General features: G+C 40.1%; 1 protein-coding gene across 1 annotated transcript in view; it reads left to right on the top strand.

Moving 5' to 3' along the window:
• Positions 1-6,751: 6,751 nt before the first annotated feature.
• The window catches only part of LOC133659636 (homeodomain-interacting protein kinase 3-like), a 22,353-nt gene continuing 7,812 nt past the window's right edge, over positions 6,752-21,292 (top strand). Inside the window, exons 1-14 of the mRNA XM_062062219.1 lie at positions 6,752-6,894; positions 7,028-7,282; positions 9,736-9,927; positions 10,132-10,346; positions 14,084-14,207; positions 14,299-14,418; positions 14,665-14,733; positions 17,959-18,146; positions 18,220-18,507; positions 18,577-18,620; positions 18,703-18,772; positions 18,838-18,908; positions 21,044-21,107; positions 21,180-21,226. Of these exons, the coding sequence (XP_061918203.1) occupies positions 6,880-6,894; positions 7,028-7,282; positions 9,736-9,927; positions 10,132-10,346; positions 14,084-14,207; positions 14,299-14,418; positions 14,665-14,733; positions 17,959-18,146; positions 18,220-18,507; positions 18,577-18,620; positions 18,703-18,772; positions 18,838-18,908; positions 21,044-21,107; positions 21,180-21,226 (1,762 nt within the window). The 5' untranslated portion in view covers positions 6,752-6,879. The remainder of the gene's footprint in view (positions 6,895-7,027; positions 7,283-9,735; positions 9,928-10,131; positions 10,347-14,083; positions 14,208-14,298; positions 14,419-14,664; positions 14,734-17,958; positions 18,147-18,219; positions 18,508-18,576; positions 18,621-18,702; positions 18,773-18,837; positions 18,909-21,043; positions 21,108-21,179; positions 21,227-21,292) is intronic.

The following is a 21,292-nucleotide window of genomic DNA, read 5'->3' as shown; positions in this document are numbered from 1 at the left end:
TTTTAAATTACATGGAAGACCTTGTTGAATTATGTAGCAGGCCACTTTGAATGATATGGTGCAATTTTAAATTTCCCGGGAAACTTCCAGCTGAAAACGTTTCGATATGAGGTTTGCGCGTGACGTCAACTGTTAAAGCGGAAGTATTCGGACCCCATTGGATCCAATACAAAAAGCTCTGTTTTCATCTCAGAATTCCACAGTATTCTGGACATCTGTGTTGGTGAATCTTTTGCAATTTGTTTAATGAACAATGAAGACTGCAAAGAAGAAAGTTGTAGGTGGGATCGGTGTATTAGTGGCGGACTACAGCAACACAACCAGGAGGACTTTGAGATGGGTAGCAGATGCGCTAGCCGAACGACCTCACCTTGACTTCCTCCGTCTCCGGGCCGCCGACCGCATCGGTGATCGGGTGAAGTCCTTCGTCGTACCGTCGATTGCTGGAACGCAGGTGAGCACGGGTCATGATGAGCAGATGAGAGCTGGCGTAGGTGCAGAGCTAATGTTTTTAGCATAGCTCTGTCAAGGTTCCGTAGATAAGTTAGCTTCAATGGCGTCGTTAGCAACAGCATTGCTAAGCTTCGCCAAGCTGGAAAGCATTAACCGTGTAGTTACATGTCCAGAGTTTGGTAGTATTGTTGATCTTCTGTCTATCCTTCCAGTCAGGGGCGTATTTGTTTTGTTTCTATATGTAGTAAAGCCTGATGCTATCACGTTAGCTCAGTAGCTAAAGTGCTTCACCGATGTATTGTCGTGGAGATATAAGTCACTGTGAATGTCCATTTCGCGTTCTCGACTCTCATTTTCAAGAGGATATAGTATCCGAGGTGGTTTAAAATACAAATCTGTGATCCACAATAGAAAAAGGAGAAAGTGTGGAATCCTATGAACCAGCTTGTACCTAAGTTACGGTCAGAGCGAAAAAAGATACACCCTGCACTGCACGCTAGTCCTTCACTCTCACGTTCCTCATCCACGAATCTTTCATCCTCACTCAAATTAATGGGGTAATTGTCGCTTTCTCGGTCCGAATCTCTCTCGCTGCATTGAAAACAATAGGAAAATGTGAGCAGTCCTTCCTCCGGTGACGTCACGCTACTTCCGGTACAGGCAAGGCTTTTTTTTATCGGCGACCAAAAGTTGCGAATTTTATCGTCGATGTTCTCTACTAAATCCTTTCAGCAAAAATATGGCAATATCGCGAAATGATCAAGTATGACACATAGAATGGATCTGCTATCCCCGTTTAAATAAAAACATTTCATTTCAGTAGGCCTTTAAATGATATTGAAGACCCTGATGAGTGATATAGCAGGCCACATTGAATGATGTGGCGGGCCACAATAATGATGTGGAAGACCTTGATAAATGATGCAGCAGGCCAATTCGAATGGCGTGGAAGACCTTGATGAATGATGTAGCAGGCCACTTTGAAAGATTTGGCGGACCACTTTTAATGAAATGGAAGACCGTGATTAATGATGTAGCAGGCCACTTTGAATGACATGGCGGGCCATCCTAATGATGTAGCAGGCCACATTTAATGAAGTGAAAGACATTGATGAATCATGTAGCAGGCCACTTTGAATGACATGGCGGGCCATACTAATGATGTAGCAGGCCACATTTAATGAAGTGAAAGACATTGATGAATGATATAGCAGGCCACATCGAATGACGTGGAAGACCTTGATGAATGATGTAGCAGGCCACTTTGAAGGATGTGGCAGACCACTTTTAATGAAATGAAAGACCTTGATGAATGATGTAGCAGGCCACTTTGAAGGATGTGGCAGACCACTTTTAATGAAATGAAAGACCTTGATGAATGATGTAGCAGGCCACTTTGAAGGATGTGGCAGACCACTTTTAATGAAATGAAAGACCTTGATGAATGATGTAGCAGGCCACAATAAACGATGTGGCGGACTACATTAAAATTAAGTGGCGGACCACATTAAATGATGTGGCGGATCATTTTAAATGGTGTAGCAGGCCACCTTGAATGACGTGGCGGACCACTTTCAATGAAATGGAAGACCTTGATGAATGATGTAGCAGGCCAAATTGAATGACGTGACGGGCCACATTTAATGATGTAGCAGGCCACATTTAATGATGTAGCAGGCCACTGTGAATGATGTGGCGGGCCACATTTAATGAAGGGGAAGACCTTGATGAATGATGCAGCAGGCCACTTTGAATGATGTGGCAGGTCACAATAAATGATGTGGCGGACTACATTAAAATTAAGTGGCGGACCACATTAAATGAAGTGGCGGATCATTTTAAATGATGTAGCAGGCCACTTTGAATGACGTTAAATGATATGAAAGACCTCGATAAATGATATAGCAGGCCACTTCGAATGACATGGCGGGCCACAATTAATGACGTGGAAGACCTTGATGAATGATGTAGCCGGACCACATTAACTGATGTGGAAGACCTCAATGAATGATGTAGCAGGCCACTTTGAATGACGTGATGGGCCACGGCAATGAAGTGGAATACCTCGATGAATGATGTAGCAGGCCACCTCAAATAATGTGGAAGACCACATTAAATAATGCAGAAGGCCACCATAAATAACGTGGTGAGCCTTGAGTTTAGAGATTTAAGCGTTGAAAGTAAAATAAATATTATTATATATGACTTTTATTGTGAAACCCTTTTGGGTACCCGGGACCTCCACCAGTCACCACATGTGGGGATCCCAAGAGTTAAAAAAAATGCTTAAAAATAACTAAAAAATGACATCATACCGTTTCTTCTCTGATTATTGCATGTGTGGCCCTCAGTGGGAAACATTTCATAGTAATATTGCAATAAATGATTCATGCAGTTGACAAGTGACGCATGACTTCATTTTGCAATAACTACACACCTGCCCGGTTCAAAGGTGAGCATACAGAGTAAAGATATTTATTGTGGTGTTCAGCCGCTGCAGCACGACACCCGGGGGCCGCATTTACACACATTCAGAGGGTAAACACACAACACACACATCACACACAAAAACACTCCCATTTATTTTGTATTGATGTGAAGGCAAGACCACAATGTGGCTCTCGGGTCAATATTCCACAGATAATACAGTGTTGTTATGAAGTTCATTTAGAGCCACACTAATCCATAAAGCATGAGCTTGCCGCTCTGGGGAGCGAGAAGATCATTAGGAGGAGCTTTGGCTTGGAACAAAACCACCAACACTAAACCACTTTATTGATTGATTGATTGGTAATTGAGGCAGATACATAACACACACACAGATTAACTATATCATCCACTCTACTTTATGAAAAAAGGTTCGAATGGATTTATTCCCATGGTGACAAAATCTTTGAACTCAATTAATGAGTCTTAAAAAATATATTTTTAATGTCAGACACAAAACAATTCAACTCACTTACAAAAATGTTACAATTCATAACAAATGTGGTCTACTATGAACATTCTAAATCGATGCAACACTGACCTCTAGTGGCCAAATATGATGTAGCAGCGACCACTGGATACCCACTTATACTTATGGTGTTTAAATGTAATCATGCTTTATTTGACATTTTCTAGTAAATTCTACAATTTGGTGCATTTGCAAACAGCTAAAATGATGTACAATGAGTGAAGTGAATTATATTTCATATAGCGCTTTTCTCTAGTGACTCAAAGCACTTGTACATAGTGAAACCCATTATCTAAGTTACATTTAAACCAGTGTGGGTGGCACTGGGAGCAGGTGGGAAAATAGTCTTGCCCAAGGACACAACGGCAGTGACTAGAATAGAATAGAAAGTACTTTATTGATCCCTGGGGGGAATTCAGCACCACAGGTCGCTCACAATAGACAATAAACATTTAGGTATTTTTACATGTGAATAATATAAATACAGTCTATTATACAGCATTATTCACGTGTGAATAATAGAAATACAGTCTAATTATTCACGTGTGAATAATATAAATACAGTCTATTATGCAGCATTATTCACATGTGAATAATATACATAGTCTATTATACAGCATTTTTCACATGTGAATAACAAATACAGTCTATTATACAGCATTATTCACATGTGAATAATGTAAATACAGTCTATTATACAGCATTATTCATATGTCAATAATATAAATACAGTCTATTACACAGCATTATTCACATGTGAATAATAGAAATACGGTCTGTTATACAGCATTATTCACATGTGAATAATATAATACGGTCTATTGTACAGCATTATTCACATGTGAATAATATAAATACAGTGTATTATACAGCATTATTCACATGTGAATAATATAAATACAGTCTATTATACATCATTATTCACATGTGAATAATATAAATACAGTCTATTATACAGCATTATTCACATGTGAATAATATAAGTACAGTCTATTATACAGCATTATTCACATGTGAATAATATAAACACAGTCTATTATACAGCATTATTCACATGTGAAAAATATAAATACGGTCTAATACACAGCATTATTCACATGTGAATAATATAAATAGTCTATTATACAGCATTATTCACATGTGAATAATATAAATACAGTCTATTATACAGCATTATTCACAAGTGAATAATATAAATACAGTCTGTTATACAGCATTATTCACATGTGAATAATATAAATAGTCTATTATACAGCATTATTCACATGTGAATAATATAAATACAGTTTATTATACAGCATTATTCACATGTAAATAATATAAATACAGTCTATTATACAGCATTATTCACATGTGAATAATATAAATACAGTGTATTATACAGCATTATTCACATGTGAATAATATAAATACAGTCTATTATACATCATTATTCACATGTGAATAATATAAATACAGTCTATTATACAGCATTATTCACATGTGAATAATATAAGTACAGTCTATTATACAGCATTATTCACATGTGAATAATATAAACACAGTCTATTATACAGCATTATTCACATGTGAAAAATATAAATACGGTCTAATACACAGCATTATTCACATGTGAATAATATAAATAGTCTATTATACAGCATTATTCACATGTGAATAATATAAATACAGTCTATTATACAGCATTATTCACAAGTGAATAATATAAATACAGTCTGTTATACAGCATTATTCACATGTGAATAATATAAATAGTCTATTATACAGCATTATTCACATGTGAATAATATAAATACAGTTTATTATACAGCATTATTCACATGTAAATAATATAAATACAGTCTATTATACAGCATTATTCACATGTAAATAATATAAATACAGTCTATTACACAGCATTATTCACATGTGAATAATATAAATACGGTCTGTTATACAGCATTATTCACATGTGAATAATATAAATACAGTCTATTACACAGCATTATTCACATGTGAATAATATAAATACGGTCTGTTATACAGCATTATTCACATGTGAATAATATACATACGGTCTATTGTACAGCATTATTCACATGTGAATAATATAAATACAGTGTATTATACAGCATTATTCACATGTGAATAATATAAATACAGTCTATTATACATCATTATTCACATGTGAATAATATAAATACAGTCTATTATACAGCATTATTAACATGTGAATAATATAAATACAGTCTATTATACAGCATTATTCACAAGTGAATAATATAAATACAGTCTGTTATACAGCATTATTCACATGTGAATAATATAAATAGTCTATTATACAGCATTATTCACATGTGAATAATATAAATACAGTTTATTATACAGCATTATTCACATGTGGATAATATAAAAGCATTCTATTATACAGAATTATTCACACATGGATAATATAAATACAGTATATATACATATAGGATGGCGGAAGCGGGGATCGAACCTGGAACCCTACTCTACCAACCGAGCTATTAATGTAAGCATGTTAACGTTTTGGGCTAGCTTTGTAGCTCATTTTGTACAGTTACACCTAAAACTCTGGGATTCAGACACTCAGCGGCATCTTAAAAGTACGGCGGCTTTCGACGACCCTCGGCCAGAGTTCCAGGGCAGAGATAGCAGGCCCATCAAAATTTCCGCGGGAATTTTCTAGTTGTCAAATGCTGTTGTTAGATCCATAAACACTGCAGTTGGACAATGTTTGCTATCTATTGCATTGCTAATTTCTTCCGTTATTTCCACTAATGCCATTGACGATGAAATGTTAGCTCTTTGTCCGTATTGGTTCTCTCTGCCGAGTGTTTGTAAATAAATAGATTACTGTACAGATAAATATATTGCACTTTTGCATATGCATCCACGTTTATGGATGTATGTTATATTGTCTTTATATTCCAGCCAGTTAATCCATTTTGGGGGGGAATTGAGGGGATTATTATGATGCGTTCAAGAGTCTTACGGCCTGAGGGACGAAGCTGTTACAGAACCTGGAGGTTCTGCTACGGAGGCTGCGGAACCTCTTTCTAGAGTCCAGCAGTGAAAACAGTCTCTGCAGATTTTCTGAGCCCTGGTCAGGCAGCGGCTTTTTTACGATTGCTCTTGGCATTTAAAGCTATTCCGTTTCTGGACTCTCAACATGGAGTACTAACGAGGTCACGCTGTCACTGATGAGCGTGACGTCATCACGGCGTGATGTCACCGGACCAAGAAAAAGACATATAGATATTTACCATACAGAGATGTCGCCTCATATTAGAGCTGTATGACAACATCAGAAACCTTCCGAAACATCGCCCCATTAAAAATTCTGAAAAAATTGAATTAAATTAAATTTTAAAAAATTGTTTATCAGTCACTATTTCCCCTTTCCTTATTTTTTAAATTTACAGCAAAGCTTGGATGTTTTCTATATTTGTGTCTACCATGAAAAGACAATGGCTACAGAACAGGTTAGTACATAGCCTACCGAGCACATTGCAGTCGACTTATTTACAGAATAACTGACTCAAAGCCGGAATAACTATTAAACCACCAAGTACCTTTGACATAGTTCAACATGACTACATGGTTACTGTGTCCCAGAGCCCAGATTACAGGGTACCAGGAAAGGACCTCACGTCCTCTGAAGAGAAGGCCATCACTCAGTCCTGCGCTCAGTTTGACGCCTACAGATACGTGAACGTCCTCCACTCTCCCACCTCCAGCTACGAGATTCTCGACTTCCTGGGCGAGGGCACCTTCGGGGACGTGGTCAAGTGTTTGAAGACGGCCACCAGGGAGGAGGTGGCCGTGAAGATATTCAAGCACATCGACGCCCCGGACAAGTTTGAGAAAGAGGTAGCAGATGAGAATTGATGAATGTGTTTAAACCAGGAGTCTCCCCATCCCATGTCAGTGCAATACATAACGATATCAGCAACAAAACAATACAAGTATTGTATGATAACGGCTTGCATCTACAAAACCCAAAACCAGTGAAGTTGGCACGTTGTGTAAATGGTAAATAAAAACAATGATTTGCAAATCCTTTTCAACTTATATTCAATTGAATAGACTGCAAAAACAAAATATTTAATGTTCACACTGAGAAACATATTTTTTTTCTGCAAATAATCATTAACTTAGAATTTAATGGCTGCAACACGTTGCAATAAAGTTGGCACAGGGGCATTTTTACCACTGTGTTACATGGCCTTTCCTTTTAACAACACTCAGTAAACGTTTGGGAACTGAGGAAACCAATTTTTGAAGCTTCTCAGGTGGAATTCTTTCCCATTCTTGCTTGATGTACAGCTTAAGTTGTTCAACAGTCTCCGTTGTGGTATTTTAGGCTTCATAATGCGCCAATGCGTCACACATTTTCAATGGGAGACAGGTCTGGACTACAGGCAGGCCAGTCTAGTACCCGCACTCTTTTACTATGAAGCCACGCTGTTGTAACACGTGGCTTGGCATTGTCTTGTTGAAATAAGCAGGGGCGTCCATGATAACGTTGCTTGGATGGCAACATATGTTGCTCCAAAACCTGTATGTACCTTTCAGCATTAATGGTGCCTTCACAGATGTGTAAGTTACCCATGTCTTGGGCACTAATACACCCCCATACCATCACAGATGCTGGCTTTTCAACTTTGCTCCTATAACAATCCGGATGGTTCGTTTCCTCTTTGGTCCGGAGGACACGACGTCCACAGTTTCCAAAAACAATTTGAAATGTGGACTCGTCAGACCACAGAACACTTTTCCACTTTGCATCAGTCCATCTTAGATGAGCAAAGCCGGCGGCGTTTCTGGGTGTTGTTGATAAATGGCTTCCGCATTGCATAGTCAAGTTTTAACTTGCACTTACAGATGTAGCGACCAACTGTAGTTACTGACAGTGTTTTTCTGAAGTGTTCCTCAGCCCATTTGGTGATATCCTTTACACACTGATGTCGCTTTTTGATGCAGTATCGCCTGAGGGATCCAAGGTCACGGGCATTCAATGTTACGTGCAGTGATTTTTTCTAATTCTCTGAACCTTTTGATGATATTACGGACCGTAGATGGTGAAATCCCTAAATTCCTTGCAATAGCTGGTTGAGAAATGTTGTTCTTAAACTGTTGGGCAATTTGCTCACACATTTGTTGACAAAGTGGTGACCCTCGCCTCATTATTGTTTGTGAATGATTGAGCATTTCATGGAAGTTGCTTTTTATACCCAATCATGGCACCCACCTGTTCCCAATTAGCCTGTTCACCTGTGGGATGTTCCAAAAGAGTGTTTAAAGAGCATTCCTCAACTTTCTCAGTCTTTTTTGCCACTTGTGCAAGCTTCTTTTAAACATGTTGCACAAATTCCAAATTAGTTAATATTTGCACACACAAAAAACAACGTTTTCCAGTTCGAACGTTAAGTATCTTGCCCTTGCAGTCTATTCAATTGAATATAAGTTGAAAATGATTTGCAAATCATAGAATTCTATTTTTATTTACCATTTACACAACGTGACAACTTCACTGCTTTTGGGGTTTGTCAAATCTCCAAAATAAGCGCTCTGATTAGAGCAGTCCTCCAATAAGAACACAAGGTTGGTATTTTCTTGTATGTTAGTAAAGTCATTTTTAAAAAGGTATACATAAGAGGCTACTAGGAGCTAGCAGCTACACAACAGCTAAGCAAACAATAGCACACAAGCTCGACATGTAATGAGGGTCCTTAATTGAACAATATTGCCGTTTAAAACCGCACTTTTGTCAATGTAAAGAAGTATCAAATAACTATAGTTGCACATTACTTACACATACAAAGTCTCCAAGGCAGAGAAGTATAGTAAAGAGTATCCAGAAACAAAAGTGTCCGCATCATTCAACTTACTGCTTCATGAATTGCCCCAAAAAAACAATTACTACTCCAGTTCAACTTAAAGACAGCATAAGCACATTCCAGACAGTTCATACTAAATCTGTTTAGTGGTGCCATACCTACCATTGTTGTCTGAGTCATTTCACTTGATCAAAGCTTTTCTAACATTCCACACTACAAAATAATAAAAAGTATATGATTCCTGCTGATATCGAATACTCAAGGCTCCAATATTAGTACCGTATCGGAAGTGAAAGAGTTTTACATCTGCGGTTCCCGCCAAGGATTCTCATTGTATCCCATTGGGTTGAGTTTTTTCTTGTCCTGATGTCATTGTGGCTTTTGCAGCCCTTTGAGACACTTGTGATTAAGGGCTACATAAATCAACTTTGATTGATTGATTTATCGGTACACCTCTAATTGAGACATGAATGTGTTTGCCAGGTCAGCACGCTGCAAACGTTGATGGCTTTCGACACGGACAAGGTCAACTTGATCCAGTGCAAAAGCATCTTTGTGGACAGAGTCTACATGTGTCTGGAGTTTGAGATGTTGGACATCAATCTTTGGGACTTCATGAACACCAGACCCACTAAATGCCTGCTTGTCAAAGAGATCCGCCCCATCCTGCATCAGGTACCTTTGGTCCAATAATGTCCAGGTTAATTCTTGAAGATCATTGCTCGGAGTTGGGGTTATCTTTTTGTTCTGGTAGAAAACTGGATTCTTCAACCTCTAACGGAGACGGTTAACTAATTGGTTTTATCAAGACTAACAATAGTATTTGGCAGAACTAAGCCAGTTACTTATATGTGTTGAATAAAAGACATGTGAAAATAGATAAACCCCATTTATATGTACTCATGTCTTCAGCTGGCCATCGGCCTGCATTTTCTGAACAGTATTGGACTTATCCACGCAGACCTGAAGCCCAACAACATCATGATGGTAGACCACGTCAACCAGCCATACAAAGTTAAAATCATTGACTTTGGCTTGGCTCAACATGTCTCAGAGACAAACCAGGGAAGACACTTCCAGAACCGCCGCTACAGGTAAGCAGAGAATACCTTACTAAGCATAGTTGTACGAAGGGAATCTTCAGTTTTAATGTACTGTAGTTTATAGCAGGGGCGTGTATGTGTAGGGTTCCCTTATTGTATGAAGTTGTTTTTAATTAAACTGGCCCTTAAGGTTTCTTGTTACGAAATGGAGGGTAGGCTTATTAGACCTAGACAAACTTGATTTATCCCCAAGGGAAATTGTTTGACATAGTTCAATCACAAGAGTAAAGGATAACTAAGACTACGTTTGCACCGCAAGCCAAAGTGGACCAAATTAGATTTTTTCGAAATCTGATCTTTTCCAGCTGACTGTTAAGTTAACAAGTAAAATGTGATCTTATCAGAATTCAGTATAAATGCGTACAAGCCCCAAGATGGCCCTAATGTGGCCTCAACGTCACTGGCAGGCGCAGTTCGATCAAATTAAACCAAGGGAAGTTGACAGGATTTCGTAAATGAACAAGGGAAGTCGCTACACAAAACATGGACGCCACAGCGTGTTAGTGGGTTTGTGCAATGGCTGCTTGTGTGGAAGAAGTAGTCGGATGATGGAAAACAACTACAGGAGGGGGAAGAAGAGAATTGCAAAAAGGAACGCACGCAAATGACGTGGCTCGACCAAAGGTCGCAACCGGTTGTATTTCCGTTTAGACGGCAGTTATTTTTGAAAAGATAAGATTCCAAAAGGATTCGGACTACCCCCAGATGTGGCCCAAATCCGATGCAAAAATATCAGATTTGAAGCACCAACATATCAGGGGCCGTACTTATCAAGCTTCTTAGAATTACTCCTAAGAAGTCTGCTAAGAGTTGACTTAAGAGTAAATAAATTCTTCGCTGAAAGCTGCACTTAAAAGTTAGTTATCAAGCGTCTTACTCACACTTTCAGCGAAGTGTAGGACTGAATCTTAAGTGTCACACTCAGAGCTGAATTACGACATTACTATGTGCCGTAAACGGAATTTTAGGTGACGTCATTTCTGTGTCCATAGAAATGACCAATCACGGAAGGGAATCCGTTGTCTAAGAATAAAGAAATATCTTGGAAATATTTAAGTGGACACTGGGAGTGTATATTTTGACAATAAACTACAAAATAATACAAAACAAACTAGTCCCCGCCGGCACTCACGCTACCGCTCCCTCTCTTCTATCGCCCACACACTCACTGACGTCACTCACCTCACGGCCACACACATACGCTACTGTCATAACATTTTCTTTCCAATTCATTAATTAGGCAACTAATTTGAAACTGGTGTGGGTGGCTCTATATATACTAGCCCACTGCAGACACATGCAGAAATCAACAAGGAATCGAAAAGTATTAAATCTGTGACAAAAATAATATCCGCTCTGTCTAAACGATACCGTTTGATCAGCTGCTCGTCATCAAAAAAAAAAAAACATTGTTCCGGTCTCTCTCGCCTCAGTGCCATCCCCTGCTGGCAACTCCTAACCACTTAAGACACCTCTGAAGGTCTCTTAAAGATCGTGGAGAGTAGGAGTGATTCTTAGACTTAAGAACGTTGATAAAAAGCTTTTATTCTTAAGTTTGAGAGTAGGACTAAATTTCGCAAATTCTCAGGACTTAAGTGTAAAATGGCACTCTAAGAAGCTTGATAAGTACGGCCCCAGATCTGTGTCACTTAAAGATAAACAAAAAAACAGATTTGGTGTCCTCTCTTAAGGCACAAAAATTAGGAAGGAATAATAAATCAAATATAATCGACAATACCAACAATACAAAAGTGATAGTATATGGGACGACTAGAAGAGTAAATGCATCTTAAATATATTGTACACTACAGATAAAGAAAGGTGCGATAACGTTAAAGAGTATCGTAATAAACCAGTATTATTCATTACAGTACAGAGAATGATTCTACAGACGGATGGAGTGCCTTGTGAATAAGTTATTGCAGCGTTTACTCTGGGAGCTAAGCTTGTTTGAGTATGAGCTTATGTCCCTCAATTATCTGGGTGGGCGGGCCGGATTGTCCATTATGGAAAGCAACTTGTCCAGTGTCCTCCTGTCTCTCACTGACACAAACGGCTCCAACTGCGTGGCAATAGTTTGACCCGCCTTCTGGATCAATTTGACTTATGTCCATTTTGCTGGCGCTGCTCCCCCAGCCAACCGCTGCGAAGTACGGGGCACTGGCTACCACAGACTGGTAGAAGACCTCCAACAGCTCGCTACACACACTGAACAACCTGAGCTTCCTCAGAAAAGTAGAGTCTGCTCTGGTTTTTTGTCGTGTATCAAAACAATGTGTTTGAAACTAGCTGTGTCCCGCTTGAAAGAGCCTGTGTTGCTGAATGTGTGCATGACTGACTGAAATACATCCCCTACCTGCATTTATCTGTTCACTACAATGTGTTGGACCATTATAAATGTGTATTTAAAGGCATTTGCATTTGTGTAAAAAAGGCGGGGTATCTATAAGACATATATTCTAAAGCAGGGGTCACCAACCTTTTTGAAACCAAGAGCTACTTCTTGGGTACTGATTAATGCGAAGGGCTACCAGTTTGATACACACTTAAATAAATTGCCAGAAATAGCCAATTTGCTCAATTTACATTGAACTCTATGTTATTATTAATAATTCATTAATTTACACTTAATTGAATGGTTTAAAAGAGGAGAAAACACGAAAAAAATGACAATTAAATTTTGAAACATAGTTTATCTTCAATTTCGACTCTTTAAAATTCAAAATTCAACTGAAAAAAAGAAGACAAAAACTAGCTAATTTGAATCTTTTTGAAAAAATTAAAAAAAGAATTTATGGAACATCATTAGTAATTTTTCCTGAGTAAGATTAATTTTAGAATTTTGACGACATGTTTTAAATAGGTTAAAATCCACTCTGCACTTTGTTAGAATATATAACAAATTGGACCAAGCTATATTTCTAACAAAGACAAATCATTATTTCTTCTAGATTTTCCAGAACAAAATTTTTAAAAGAAATTCAAAAGACTTTGAAATAAGATTTTAATTTGATTCTACAGATTTTCTAGATTTGCCAGAATCATTTTTTTGAATTTTAATAATAATAAGTTTGAAGAAATATTTCACAAATATTCTTTGTCAAAAAAACAGATTAAAATGATTTATTATTCTTTACAATAGAAAAAATAAATTTACTTGAACATTGATTTAAATTGTCAGGAAAGAAGAGGAAGGGATTTAAAAGGTAAAAAGGTATATGTGTTTAAAAATCCTAAAATCATTTTTAAGGTTGTATTTTTTCTCTAAAATTGTCTTTCTGAAAGTTATAAGAAGCAAAGTTAAAAAAAATTAATGAATTTATTTAAACAAGTGAAGACCAAGTCTTTAAAATATTTCCTTGGATTTTCAAATTCTATTTGAGTTTTGTCTCTCTTAGAATTAAAAATGTCGGGCAAAGCGAGACCAGCTTGCTAGTAAATAAATAAAATTTAAAAAATAGAGGCAGCTCACTGGTAAGTGCTGCTATTTGAGCTATTTTTAGAACAGGCCAGCGGGCGACTCATCTGGTCCTTACGGGCGACCTGGTGCCCGCGGGCACCGCGTTGGTGACCCCTGTTCTAAAGTCTAATCAACCAAAAATGTCATGACCCACCTGCAGTACCTCAGTACAAAGGGTTCACGGGCCCATGTTGAAGACCTCTGATTGATAGGTTAGTTACAATCTGGGATATTTACAGCATAATTTGGCTTACTTCCTTTGTATTAGGGCTCCAGAGATCATCCTGGGTTTGCCCTACGCAGAGGCTATTGATGTGTGGTCTCTGGGTTGCATCATTGCTGAGCTGTTCCTGGGCTCACCACTTTTCTACAGCACTTGTGAATACGACATGGTAAGTCTTAAAAGTACTTCCTCTGGAAAAACTTACAACCACCTCAGGCAAAACCTTGAGACAAACTCTGTTGTATCCATTGTTTCTACAGTTGAGGAAAATAGAGCACATCCTTGGGCTTTTGCCTCAAAGACTTCTGAACATTGGACTGAAAACCATTTACTTTTACAAGAAGGAGAGGGTCTTTCACACCTTTCATTGGAGACTAAAGGTAATAAAAGCGTTGGAATTATGTACCAGTAACTGCCAGTTGTAGTGATAAACTTCTAATCCACTACAAACTTGAATGACCGAAAGTTCCTGACTCAAAACCTGCCTATTAGATCGGAAACATTCTGTTTGACGGTTTTGTTCTGAATCAATAACGCTAACAGCGCCTCTCAGCAGAAAAGGCTTAGAAATGGATACAAGTATGTTCTTGTGGCTTTTGGTTCATCTGCATGTTGCTTCTCTTTAGAGGCCAAACGAATACGGATATGTCGCCTGCACTGACAGTTTTATCAACTCTGTGGATGACCTTTGCGAGGTATCAAGCTTTGTTCCATTGTACCACCATGACTGTAGGGAACAATACAAAGAACCAGAAATGTCAGTTCTGTCAGAAATCACATGAATGCTGAGAAATGCTATTGTTAAGCTGGAATGCCAATTGAGGACTATTGTAGGAGTTATTGCCAAGAAAAGAGCAGTGATACTGCGATAAATTTGTTGTCCATCAACTTACCTGTAATAATCCTGGAGGAAGAAGTTCTATGTACAAACCCCACAACCAGTGAAGTTGGCACGTTGTGTAAACCGTAAATAAAAACAGAATACACTGATTTGTAAATACTTTTCAACTTATATTCAATTGAATAGACTGCAAAGACAAGATATTTGACATTGGAACTGGAAAACTTTGTTGTTTTTTGCAAATATTAGCTCATTTGGAATTTAATGCCTGCAACATGTTTAAAAAAAACCTGGCACAAGTGGCAAAAAAGACTAAGAAAGTTGAGGAATGCTAATCATACACTTATTTGGAAAATCCCCCACAGGTGAACAGGCTGGGGTATGATTGGGTATAAAAGCAGCTTCCGTGAAATGCTCAGTCATTCACAAACAAGGATGGGGCGAGGGTCACCACTTTGTCAACAAATGCGTGAGCAAATTGTCCAACAGTTTAAGAACAACATTTCTCAACGAGCTATTGCAAGAAATTTAGGGATTTCACCATCTACGGTCCGTAATATCATCAAAAGGTTCAGAGAATCTGGAGAAATCACTGCACGTAAGCAATGATATTATGGACCGTCGATCCCTCAGGCGGTACTGCATCAAAAAGCGACATCAGTGTGTAAAGGATATCACCACATGGGCTCAGGAACACTTCAGAAAACCACTGTCAGTAACTACAGTTTGTCGCTACATCTGTAAGTGCAAGTTAAAACTCTACTATGCAAAGCCAAAGCCATTTATCAACAACACCCAGAAATGTCACCGAGTTCACTGGGCCCGAGCTCATCTAAGATGGACTGATGCAAAGTGGAAAAGTGTTCTGTGGTCTGATGAGTCCACATTTCAAACTGTTTTTGGAAACTGGACGTCATGTCCTCTGGAACAAAGAGGAAAAGAACCATCCCGATTGTTATAGGCGCAAAGTGTAAAAGCCAGCATCTGTGATGGTATGGGGGTGTATTAGTGCCCAAGGCATGGGTAACTTACACATCTGTGAAGGCACCATTAATGCTGAAAGGTACATGAACTCCTCAGCCTTCCCGGTAAGGTATATTCGGGTGTACTGGAGAGGAAGCTACGCCGGATAGTCGAACCTCGGATTCAGGAGGAACATTGTGGTTTTCGTCCTGGTCGTGGAACTGTGGACCAGCTCTATACTCTCGGCAGGGTCCTTGAGGGTGCATGGGAGTTTGCCCAACCAGTCTACATGTGCTTTGTGGACTTGGAGAAGCCATTTGACCGTGTCCCTCGGGAAGTCCTGTGGAGGGTGCTCAGAGAGTATGGGGTATCGGACTGTCTGGTTGTGGCGGTCCGCTCCCTGTATGATCAGTGTCAGAGCTTGGTCTGCATTGCCGGCAGTAAGTCGGACACGTTTCCAGTGAGGGTTGGACTCCGCCAAGGCTGCCTTTTGTCACCGATTCTGTTCCTAACTTTTATGGACAGAATTTGTAGGCGCAGTCAAGGCGTTGAGGGGATCTGGTTTGGTGGCTGCAGGATTAGGTCTCTGCTTTTAGCAGATGATGTGGTCCTGATGGCTTCATCTGGCCAGGATCTTCAGATCTCACTGGATCGGTTCGCAGCCGAGTGTGAAGCGACTGGGATGAGAATCAGCACCTCCAAGTCCAAGTCCATGGTTCTCTCCCGAAAAAGGGTGGAGTGCCATCTCCGGGTTGGGGAGGAGACCCTTCCCCAAGTGGAGGAGTTCAAGTACCTAGGAGTCTTGTTCACGAGTGAGGGAAGAGTGGATCGTGACATCGACAGGCGGATCGGTGCGGCGTCTTCAGTAATGCGGACGCTGTATCGATCCGTTGTGGTGAAGAAGGAGCTGAGCCGGAAGGCAAAGCTCTCAATTTACCGGTCGATCTACGTTCCCATCCTCACCTATGGTCATGAGCTTTGGGTTATGACCGAAAGGACAAGATCACGGGTACAAGCGGCCGAAATGAGTTTCCTCCGCCGGGTGGCGGGTCTCTCCCTTAGAGATAGGGTGAGAAGCTCTGCCATCCGGGGGGGAGCTTAAAGTAAAGCCGCTGCTCCTCCACATAGAGAGGAGCCAGATGAGGTGGTTCGGGCATCTGGTCAGGATGCCACCCGAACGCCTCCCTAGGAAGGTGTTTAGGGCACGTCCAACCGGTAGGAGGCCACGGGGAAGACCCAGGACACGTTGGGAAGACTATGTCTCCCGGCTGGCCTGGGAACGCCTCGGGATCCCCCGGGAGGAGCTGGACGAAGTGGCTGGGGAGAGGAAAGTCTGGGCTTCCCTGCTTAGGCTGCTGCCCCCGCGACCCGACCTCGTATAAGCGGAAGAAGATGGACGGATGGATGGATGGGTACATAAAGGTTTTGGAGCAACATATGTTGCCATCCAAGCAACGTTATCATGGACGCCCCTGCTTATTTCAGCAAGACAATGCCAAGCCACGTGTTACAACAGCGTGGCTTCATAGTAAAAGAGTGTGGGTACTAGACTGGCCTGCCTGTAGTCCAGACCTGTCTCCCATTGAAAATGTGTGGCGCATTATGAAGCCTAAAATACCAAAACAGAGACCCCCGGACTGTTGAACAACTTAAGCTGTACATCAAGCAAAAATGGGAAATAATTCCACCTGAAAAGCTTCAAAAATGTGTCTCTTCAGTTCCCAAATGTTTACTGAGTGTTGTTAAAAGGAAAGGCCATGTAACACAGTGGTAAAAATGCCCCTGTGCCAACTTTTTTGCAATGTGTTGCTGCCATTAAATTCTAGGTTAATTATTATTTGCCCCCAAAAATTGCGTTTCTCAGTTCGAAAATTAAATATTTTGTCTTTGCAGTCTATTCAATTGAATATAAGTTGAAAAGGATTTGTAAGTCATTATATTCTGTTTTTATTTACGAATTACACAACGTGGCAACTTCACCGGTTTTGGGTTTTGTAACAAGAAGCCCACCATTTTCAGTTTGAAACAACTAGGCAATGGCAAAGGTAATTTTTTCTGGCGTAACAGAACGGATGCTTGTTTTTAGCAATAAAAGTTGTGGTTTGTTTTGGTGCAGGTTCGACAGGTTGTTCATCTGTCAAATGAAGATACCACAGCAGAAGTCCAAGACCAAAAGAGCTTTGTGGATTTGTTGAAGCAGCTTCTCCAGCCTGATGCCAGCCAGCGACTAATCCCCAGTCAGATTCTCAAGCATCCCTTCATCACCATGGCTGACATCGCAGTCAGCCACGCAAAGAGTTTCTAGTAGGTTTCCCGTAAAAGACACACCATAAGTTACACAAAGTGGTTGTTTGAGTTCCTGATTTATTTATTCAAGTGTAAAACTGAGCTGTGAGATGATGGAGGTCTGCCAGAATCAGAAAATCAGCCCTGAGGTTCAGGCCCGCCCGTCAACAGCGTCGGACCCTAAGGCGTCCACTAGCACGACGCCTGCTTGGCAAAGCCACAGAGAACATCCTGACATCTTGGGGATCTCGTCTCGCATTACGGGGGGCCTCAATCTCCAAGACCTTTCCTCAGATACACAGATGGCGGTCTCTCATCAGCCTGGTTGTATCAGCCTCCACCAGTCTACACCCAATGAAAACAGGCAGCACGTGGCAGAGTAAGCCCTACACAACTGTAAATTGTTATATTTTGTTGATGAGTGTTTGACTAAGTCTTTGGTTCGTAGAGAACCACAAATAGAGGGCAAGGATCCTGTCCAGGGTCAAAGAGGTACATTTCGACCTTAGCGGTACACTCTTTGGATTACCGCACAATGACATGAAGTTCTTTTGGTTTCCATACATTCCTAAAGACGTCTCCTCACAGATGGCAGTCAGGATGTCCAAAGCGAAATCTACAAGCCCAGACAGCATCCAGTCAAGGTTTTTAACTCTTAAGGTTTAAACTATTTTGAAGATTTGTAAGCTACATTTCTAGTTTTCTGCAGAATTCCTGACAAAGACTTACAAGACGGGAAGACAGGGCAGACCATCCCCAATGGGGACCAGACACTCAATGGTAAGGGTCGTATGCCAGAGGTTTTCAAGTGGAAATGTTTGGTACTTAGGGATGATGTTTGATAAGAAATTATCGAGTTCGAGCCCATTATCGAATCCTCTTATCGAACCGATTCCTTATCGATTCTCTTATCGAATCCAGATAGGTTGTTGTATATGGAAAAAAAACACAATATTTGGTTTAACAAAAGCTCACTTTTATTTTATAAGAAAAAAATTAAATAAATAAATAAATATTGACTGTTACCCCCCTAAAAAAAAAAAAAAAAAAAATATTGACTGTTGTTACCCAAAGTATATTAAAGGCCTACTGAAAGCCACTACTACCGACCACGCAGTCTGATAGTTTATATATCAATGATGAAATCTTAACATTGCAACACATGCACAAGACAATTTTAAATTTCCCGGGGAACTTCCGGTTCAAAACGCCTTTGGAGGATGACGTATGCGCGTGACGTCGCGAGGTCCACGGAAGTGTTTGGACCCTTTTGGACACAATACACAGAGCTCTGTTTTCTTCGACAAAATTCCACAGTATTCTGGACATCTGTGTTGGTGAATCTTTTGCAATTTGTTTAATGAACAATGGAGGCTGCAAAGAAGAACGTTGTAGGTGGGATCGGTGTATGCGGCTGGCTGTAGCAACACAACAAGGAGGACTTTGTTGGATAGCAGACGCTCTAGCGGCGAACTCACCTTGACTTCCTACGTCTCCGTTCCGCCGACCGCATCGTCGATCGCTGGAACGCAGGTGAGCACGGGTGTTGATGAGCAGAGGAGGGCTGGCTGGCGTAGGTGGAGCGCTAATGTTTTTATCATAGCTCTGACGAGGTCCCGTTGTTAAGTTAGCGTCGTTAGCAACAGCATTGCTAGGCTTCGACAGGCATCGAATACACATTAACCGTGTATTTACATGTCCAGTGTTTGGTTCGGTGTCTCCTGATAGTAGTATTGTTGATCTTCTGTCTATCCTTCCAGTCAGGGATTTATTTATTTTGTTTCTATCTGCATTTGAGACAGATGCTATCATGTTAGCTCATGCTAAAGAACTTTGTCGATGTATTGTCGTGGAGATAAAAGTCACTGTTAATGTCCATTTCGCCGTCTCGACTCTCATTTTCAAGAGGATATAGTATCCGAGGTGGTTTAAAATACAAATCCGTGATCCACAATAGAAAAAGGAGAGAGTGGATTCCAATGAGCCAGCTTGTACCTAAGTTACGGTCAGAGCGAAAAAAGATATCTCTTGAACTGCATTCTAGTCCGTCACTCTAACGTTCCTCATCCACAAATCTTTCATCCTCGCTCAAATTAATGGGGTAATCGTCACTTTCTCGCTCCTAATATCTCTCGCTCCATTGTAAACAACAGGGAATTGTGAGCAGCACTACCGCTTGTGACGTCACGCTACTTCCGGTAGGGGCAAGGTTTTTTTTATCAGCGAGCAAAAGTTGCGAACTTTATCGTCGATTTTCTCTACTAAATCCTTTCAGCAAAAATATGGCAATATCGCGAAATGATCAAGTATGACACATAGAATGGATCTGCTATTCCCGTTTAAATTTAAAAAATTCATTTTAGTAGGCCTTTAAGTGGGGTTTTTCAGAAAAACAAATATATACAGTAACACAAAAACAACCTGTCTCCGTGATCACTATAGGTGAATAGCCATGCCTTGAGGCGTTTTTTAGGGTCCATTATTTTTGCTGCTTGTGTGACATCACAGGAAATGACGTAGCTCAGTCATTAGACTGAGCTACGTCATTTCCTGTGATGTCCCACAGGGCATTTCCTGTGGGACGGGATTCGTTCCCAGGGATTCGAATAAAGAACCAACTATTTTTCTTTACTATAGTGGCCTCGATAACAGGAACCAGTTCTCTAAAAGGGATTCGAGTCCATGGAATCGGTTCTTTTCTTATCGAACGGTTCTTTTCTTATCGAACAACCGGGAGAACCGGTTTCGAACATCATCCCTATTGGTACTCGCTAATAAATGGTAACCCAGTCTGAGATCATGTTTGATGAATTGGGTACCTTTGTGGTCACATCTTCTACAAGTGAGTTTGAAGCCAGCACAGGTCTTAAACAAAATATTTTCTCTGGTATTTCTTGAAATGCATGACGGTTCAGTTGAAGTTGAGGACTCTTATGTGACAACCAGCCTAGCCAAAGCCTTGGCGCAAAGTAGCATCAAGTAAGACTTTGTGGTCTTTAGTTCATTTTCTTGAGCTATAATCATTTATATGCCACTTTGATGTCATTTCAGTTGTGCCAACAACAAAAGGGAGAACGAGAAAGAATATAAACCACAAGGTACATCTATGTAGACCTTGAGAGTTCCTGCTTGTACAAAATCATCCCTAATCAGCACTTTTTCCA

This window comes from Entelurus aequoreus, linkage group LG11, assembly GCF_033978785.1.
Source record: "Entelurus aequoreus isolate RoL-2023_Sb linkage group LG11, RoL_Eaeq_v1.1, whole genome shotgun sequence".
NCBI lineage: Eukaryota > Metazoa > Chordata > Actinopteri > Syngnathiformes > Syngnathidae > Entelurus > Entelurus aequoreus.
The sequence above is the reverse complement of the archived record's forward strand: the minus strand, read 5'-3'. Positions and strand labels throughout refer to the sequence as shown.